Source organism: Antechinus flavipes, chromosome 5 (genome assembly GCF_016432865.1).
Source record: "Antechinus flavipes isolate AdamAnt ecotype Samford, QLD, Australia chromosome 5, AdamAnt_v2, whole genome shotgun sequence".
NCBI lineage: Eukaryota > Metazoa > Chordata > Mammalia > Dasyuromorphia > Dasyuridae > Antechinus > Antechinus flavipes.
This window is the reverse complement of record NC_067402.1, coordinates 162,862,220-162,869,760: the sequence shown is the minus strand read 5'-3', so window position 1 is coordinate 162,869,760 and position 7,541 is coordinate 162,862,220. Positions and strand designations below refer to the sequence as shown.

At 37.6% G+C, this 7,541-nt stretch overlaps 1 protein-coding gene across 1 annotated transcript in view; it reads right to left on the bottom strand.

Moving 5' to 3' along the window:
- Positions 1-1,226: 1,226 nt before the first annotated feature.
- CCDC3 (coiled-coil domain containing 3) overlaps positions 1,227-7,541 on the bottom strand; it is a 126,603-nt gene continuing 120,288 nt past the window's right edge. Inside the window, exon 3 of the mRNA XM_051961430.1 lies at positions 1,227-5,540. Coding sequence (XP_051817390.1) covers positions 5,265-5,540 — 276 coding nt within the window. The 3' untranslated portion in view covers positions 1,227-5,264. The remainder of the gene's footprint in view (positions 5,541-7,541) is intronic.

The window sequence follows — 7,541 nt, the reverse complement described above, 5'->3', positions numbered from 1 at the left end:
CTAAGTTTTATTTTTCTTGTGTAGCAAAATAACTGCATGGATATGCATACATATATTGTTTTTAACATATATTTTAACTTTAACATATATTGGGCTACTTGCCATCTAGAGAAGGGCATAGGGGGAAGGAGGGGAAAAGTTGAAACAGAAGGTTTTACGAAGGGTCAATGCTGAAAAATTACCCATGCATATATCTTGTAAATAAAAAGCTAAAATAAAATTAATTAATTAAAAATTTAAAAATTAAGTTCTCATTTCTAAAATATAAAAAAGTTCTTATTCTGATGGAGATTACATCACATACTCCAAACCTATGTTCCCAAGCTACCTTCCTTGCTCTCACTATAAGCATTGATCTTGTTTCTATGTAACCAAAAAAAACAAAGGAGACTGCATATTATTGAAGTAGTAGTTCTGGTTTGTAGATGCGTAGTGGGAGCTTTGATTTTCTTTTTCGTGCAGATTTGACCTTATTTATAAAAGGGATAAGAACTGCAGTTAGTCCTTGAACATTTTTAGAGATACAAAACCAAATAGGAAGAAGCAGTTGTGGGATATGAATTTCTTATTTAACTAGTATAAAGTATGTCCTTCAAGAGGGGATACTGGGGGCAATGAACTCCCCATTCAACGAGGGTCTAGAACTCTTACTATTCTTGCTGACTGACTGTGTGTGACTTTGATCAAACTACCTGAATTATTCATAGCCACATAATGGAAACTATAGCAACACGTAGCCTCTGTAGGATATTTCTAGGAAAGGTTGGCTAATGTGTATAAAACACTAGGTGATTCTAGGCAACTGGTAAAATAATTACATACTAGTTCTATTAGCAGATGACAAAGCTTGAGAGTGAAGAGTTGACAATTCACAATAATACCTTGTACTTACATGGTTGCTCTCAGCACAAGAGCTCTATGCCCTTTTCAAATAGTGATTGATGAAGTAGTGTGGTCCCTGGAGGCGTCAGGTAAAGGTTGGCACTAACCATTTTTGCAGGTGCAGAAATGGACATCAATTTTGTTAGCTCAGAGACTAAGCCATGGAGAGAGCCATTGGTTGAGGTCAGGAATTCTGATTCTTGATTCCCTCTACTATTATTCTCAGTTTCCCCACTGATATGACACTTCCAATAAAGTCTAGGTTGCTTTTTTTTCATATGTAAAGATTGAAAGCCTAGAGACTTTGTGACCCCCCCAAAAAAAAAACCACATCATCTTACAGCTGTAATTACTGTATATATTTATTGAAAAAAAGCACAAAATACCAAGTATCTATTAGGTCCCTACATCCATACCTCATCAAGCAACTGCTAAAAACCATCCATGAGTTTCAGTCATTTAATATAATGTCCCCAAGAAGAAAAAAGATAAAGTAATGGGAACCTAAAACCCTTCAACTGACTTTTGAGAGTGTTTGTCCTATAGAGGAAACTGAATTGAATGATGAATACTGAGAAAAGTTTTGGCTAGTCTTGTGGGAAGAAGTGATTCCATTGTTATAGTCCAGAGTGCTGGCTGAATGCGGCTTAGAGGCACTTGACTATATCTGCATGTGAACAATACTCCAGAGAATGGAATTCCCATTGCAATTTTCATTTAGAATGAAAAAGACTATGTGTTGTCCAGGAGACAGAATTTTTCTTGTGATAGCAAGTAATTTATCTCATAACTTCCATCAGTGACATAACCAAGGGCTGAAGAAGACACATGCATGGTAAGGTCAAATACTCAAACAATGACCAAGAATCAGCTATAAGTCTTGCATTTTAACAGCATAATGGAAACTTTATCAAATATGCATAAAGTCAGCCCCTCATTATCTAGTAATTCAGGCATTTTTCAGGCAAAGAAATTGAATGAATAAAATCATAGAAATGTAAAAAATACTTGAGTTCACCAGCAGTAATTAGCCCTCTGGGGAGACATATAATATGATCTTATGTGGATATTGAAGGACATTTCAAATGGATGTGTGAATATATCTAGTAGCAGTCATCAAGGAATGAAAATTCTCACACAAAAATCCTCAGAACAGGAATAGAGTGGGAACTGATACTTTACTATGATGGAAAAGACCATCTCGAGCCTAAGTGGATGCTACTGGGTTAGTTCACTTCTTTTCATTGAAAGGAAGAATCCCCACAAAGCAAATAAAAACAGAATGAAGTCCCAAAGATGTTGTCATCTGATCTCTAAATTGGGGGCACATAGAACACTGCACTAAATGGAGCCAGGTTATATAGAATTCATAAATGGAAAGACTGTGATTTTGTTGTTTTTGTTATTGCTGAGTAGCTCGGTGCAGTGGATAGAGAGTGCTGATCTCTAATCAGAAAGACTCATCTTTCTGAGTTCAAACCTGGGCTCAGATACTTACTAGCTGTGTAACCTAGGCACATCACTTAATCATTTACCTCAGTTTCCTCATCTGTACAATGAACTGGAGAAGGAAATGATAAGCCAGTCTTGTATCTTTGCCAAACCCCAAACGAGACCACTAAGAGTCAGATATATTGAAAAATGACTGAACAACAACAAATTGTTATTGTTTTAGCAGACTTATGATTTCATCAGTGTAGGAAACTCCTAATAAAAGGACTTTCACTACCAAGGCAGATCCGCATCTTTCTGTCATTTGGAGTCTTACAGCACTGTAAAGAGTACATTGGCACAGGACTGCCCAGCATGGCATGGCCACATCAAAGAAGGCACTGTGCCCTATGAGCCAAGCAGGATTGAGATGCACAAACTTAGAGGGATCTCCACTCCAAATAGTCATAGATATTTGTGTCCAACCTGCAGTAGGTACTTCTGAGTTTGTATTGGTCTAATCAGTCACACTTGGACACACTGCACCTTGACCCCAACATAGTGATATCATTTTGGTTCTCTTTGAGAATTAAGGACAAAACCCAATCGACCAAGCAGAGGTACTGAGAGGTGGTGAGTTGTCCAGCACTAGATAACCACACTATATGGCAGGTGAGACTTGACCCCAAGTCTTCATAACTCTCTTAATCTGTTCTGCTGCCTCAATCACTGATTTCAAAGTTATGGTTCAATAAGGGGTCTTAACTCTTATGACATACTCATGCACCCCTAGATTAGTACAGGTATCTTCAGCTCAAAGCAACTGATATTAGAACTCACCTGTAGTTAATCTCTGTCAACTATTCACCCATCTCCTCTGCTTACTCCCTTACCTGTAGTGGAATCATTAAATTTTAGTGAAAATTCAGAAAGAAAGAATCTTACTGCTATGAAATGATATGAGGGTGTTTGTGTATGTAATTGTAGGCACAGGACATAGGGACTTAAATATGTTTAATCTTCTACTTAAAGGGTGAGAAAATTAGGCACCAGGATGCATATACTCTGTTCAATTACAAAAGTTATCCCCCATACCAAAATTTACTCCATCCTTCTATGAGCCTCCCAGAATCCTTAACTTCAATTCAAATACCAACTTCCCTGAATCCCCCTTGCAAGCTGTTATTGCTTCTCCCTAAATACAAGTGAATTTAGATGTACTTGTCAAAAAATATACAGTATGTGCCATGATTCCTGACACCCTGAGGGCAGGGACTAGTTAATACTTGTTTTTCTATTCCTGGTGCCTAGAACAGTGTATCTAGCCTGGCCAATGACAAGTTAAGGTCATAGTGGAATCTAAAACTCAAAGTGCAATCTTTTGATCAAGGAAGCACATTGATTCTTCTCTGAGTTAAGAATGAGACTCATTATCCTGATTTTTTTTTTTTTTTGGTTAGTCTAGAGATTGTGAAATATACTTCCCAGAATCTCTGCTAGAAGCAATCACAGATGCTAATTAGTCCTGCTCACAAATCCATTCTAACCACTTCCCCAATAAGTGTACATCCTCAGTTTCAGGTTTAAAAAGAAAAGTAATTAATTCTATATGTGGGTTGCAGTAGAACTTGAGGCAAGATCTGAAAGTATGCATTTATGCCTGGGATTTTGTTTGCCTGTGTCTCAGAGGACTGTAGAAATCCATTCTGCCTTCAACGTGACTAGACAATGACAGGAAAGCCATATACACAGAAAAGCATCTGATGAAAAGTATTTTCATCATCATCATTATCATCCATGCTCAGAATGGATGCCCTTTTCTCCATCTCTGCTAACTGAAATCATTTTCTCCAGAAAGAGTGGTTAATACCCATAGTCTGTGCTGTTGAAGAGACTGAGCTTGGAAATCAATTGGGTTTGAGAGTTCTGAGCTTCAGAAGGAGGGTTAAATCTGGTCTAGTTTCCTTGATAAGTCAAACATAAATATGATGTCTATGCTGATAGGTATTGGGATCAGGATAATGAAGAACTGCTATACTTTCAGCCTAAGCAAGATAGGGAAATCCAATTTCAAAAAAGAGAAAGGAAAAGAGTAAGAGAAAGGGGAAGAGCAGGAAGGAGAGAAAGAAAGAGGGGAGGAAGGAAGGAAAAAGGGGAAGAAGGAAGGAAAGAGCAGAGGAAGGAAGGAAAGAGGGGAGAAAAGAAGGAAGGAAGGAAGGAAGGAAGGAAGGAAGGAAGGAAGGAAGGAAGGAAGGAAGGAAGGAAGGGAGAGAGGAAGAAAAGAAAAAAGGAAAGAAGGAAGGAAGGAAGGGAGGAAGGGAAAAAGCAGGGAAAGAGGAATGCAGGAAGAAAAGAGAAAGAAGGAGGAAGGGAAAGAAAGGAGAAAGAAAAAAGAAAAAATTATTTTCCTTCAAAACTGAACTCAAGAACTTCTTATTCCATAATCTCTCCTGATTCTTCCCAGTTAAAAGTGATCTGTTCTTTTCTGAATCTTTCATACTTTTCTTTTTTTAGATCTCCCATATACTTGATCATATTTTAACTTGTATTATAGTTAGTTGTGTGCATTATTAACTCTGAGAGCATAGAATGTCATTTTTCACTGTCATCTTCCTGGTATTTATGTACCTTGTACATAACAGATGCTTAATAAATGTGTATTTAATTGAACTGAATTGAGGAGAGGAAGTCCAGCAACCCACAAGTAGGGCTAATTCTGTATTCTGAGGATAATTAGGCTATACCAAAGGTGTAATAAAAATATCTTCTATGGGATTTAAAAATATATACATATATAAACTACCCTAATTTTCAATGCCCCTTTGATACAAAAGTGTGATACCCAAGCTCCACTAACTTGAGGCTGCCCAGCAACCTTTCTAGCTCCCAATGGTGACAATTTAAGAGGCCAAATCACAAAAGGACTGGTCTTTTGTGTACAGTGTCTTGAGTTACACTTTAAGGTAGCCAGCATGAGAGTGCTCTTGTTTGAGGGAGTTGATATGAGGAATCTGACCCCCTGGGGAGGACAGCTTCTCAGTAAGTTTGCGGTTCATCAGCTCCATGCGACGGCTGTTCTTCTTCGCTTGGCGCAAGGATCTCTTGACCTTCTTCACCCTATCTCGAAGCTGTTTGTTCCGTTTCTCAAGGGTGGCCACTTTCTGCTGCAGCTTCTTCACATGGTCTTCCTCCTCAAAGAGAGCCTTCTGTACTGATGAACACATGAGCTGCAGAAAGGATAGCAAAAACTGAATTAAAGGGAATTTCCAGAAACCCTTTCTCAAGAAAGAATGTTCTTGGCCCTGTATTTTAAAATAACTATTCCAGCTTGTTCAAAGTCACAGGCAAGTGACAGGGAGCCAGGTTAAACCCAAATCTCTTCTCACTTCAAGTCTCCTGCTCTTAATAATAACCCATATCATACTCCTCTTGGCAAATCAGACTTGAATTTCAGAGAAGTACTATAAAAAATTGAATGAAGGCAAGACTTGATCTGAAATTTATTTAGAAATGTAAATACTTCTTACTTAAGTTCATTTTATCATATGTGTTGTACATCAGTGGATGTACACTTTTTGCAAGTGGAGAAATGGATTGCTGAGATTGGAGTCAGGGAAACCAGAGTTCAAATTGGACCTCAGACATTTACTAGCTGTATAACTTTGGGCAAGCTACTTGCCTGCTGCTTGCCTTAGTTTCCTCCTAACTCTCCTAGTGTTGTTGTATCAGAAATAATAATTGTAAATGCACTTAGAACAGTGCTTGACACATGTGTTACATAAATGTTAGCAAGAATTGATTATCATCAAACTATTATTTTTAAAAATAAAAAATCACTTATTAAGCATTTACTATATACCAAGCACTAAGGTTGGTACTGGGGATACAAATAATAAAAGAAAACAGAATCTAATGTCAAACTCAACACTAGCTACCAAACAGAGGTTTTGGGAAAACAGAAATAAGAAGAGAATAAACCAAAAAGCAGCCCTACTCCTGAATAAATTTGACCATGTTGAGCTCTGATATGTTAGATTTTCTTAATATTATTTCTCCTTAATCTTTCAGGCCAGTTAAAAAGAAATGTTCTACTGGCTTAGTGGAATCAAAGGAAGACAATGAAAATGGAGGAGCTATCACTTCAGAAGATCTAGGATTTGGGTCTATTTGAGGAATTTCAAAAAAAATAGTGAATGCTATCTGCCTTCTTGCTATCCCTTGAAAACTTTATAGTAAACAAGCAATATTCCCCAAATGTTAGGAGTCCAACTTGAAAGGCATCCAATATCGATGGGAAACTACTGTGAGCCAATGGGACAACATGTCCAACACTGCCCTCTCCTGGCTAGATTGAGGCCCTTCTCCAGATGAGAAGGGAATGACACTTCCACCCCCTACACCCATATCCAATTTGGGCATTTAGAGGTGTAACTAAGGCACAACACTTTGTTGGGTTCATAGAGGTTCTTCTATTAATATATTTTCCTGCTTGGATTTAACTAATCAGTAAGAGGGCATTAGAAGGAATTATCAAATAAAAGTAGAAAATTAAAGGTTGGGGAATTTTAAGAGGATGTGTGTCCAGACTTTAAATGAGCAGAAGGCAATAGCAAAACAGAATTTTATATCCAAAAGACACTCAATGATGTTTTAGAATATTCCTCGAAAGCTACATTTTCAGGCCCATAAATAAAAAATAAGTATTTATCTAGCATTTCTCTTTTAAGGATTTCAAAACACTTTATAGAAATTATGTTGTTTGGGGCTAAGCATTCCCCATCTTCAATGAAGATCAAAGAGAAAGTAAGTTTTAGTTGCAGCAGAATTAGCAAATTTGCCATAAGAACGAACTTTTTGACTTTCTATTAGATTGATATGAACTATGTTTTGTAAAGTACTTTCTAACTTTAAATCACTATGGAGGGGCTGGCCCTTATTATTCTTACTAATGATGCGGTTGCTATTATGGGGATAACAACACAGAATTTTACCTGTCTGGATGAAATCTGGAATTTCCTGACACATAAGTGATTACCTCCCCCTTTAAAATCAACAAAGGGGCTGGATAAGAATCAGCCATAAATCTGTTCAGCGCATTAGTCAATGCAGCCAGCTACAGTCGGGGAAGTGTGTTGGTACAGTGGATATAGCACCAGGTCTGGAGTCAGGAAGACTCATCCTCCCAAGTTCAAATCTGGCCGCAGATGCTTACTAGCTGTGTGATGCTG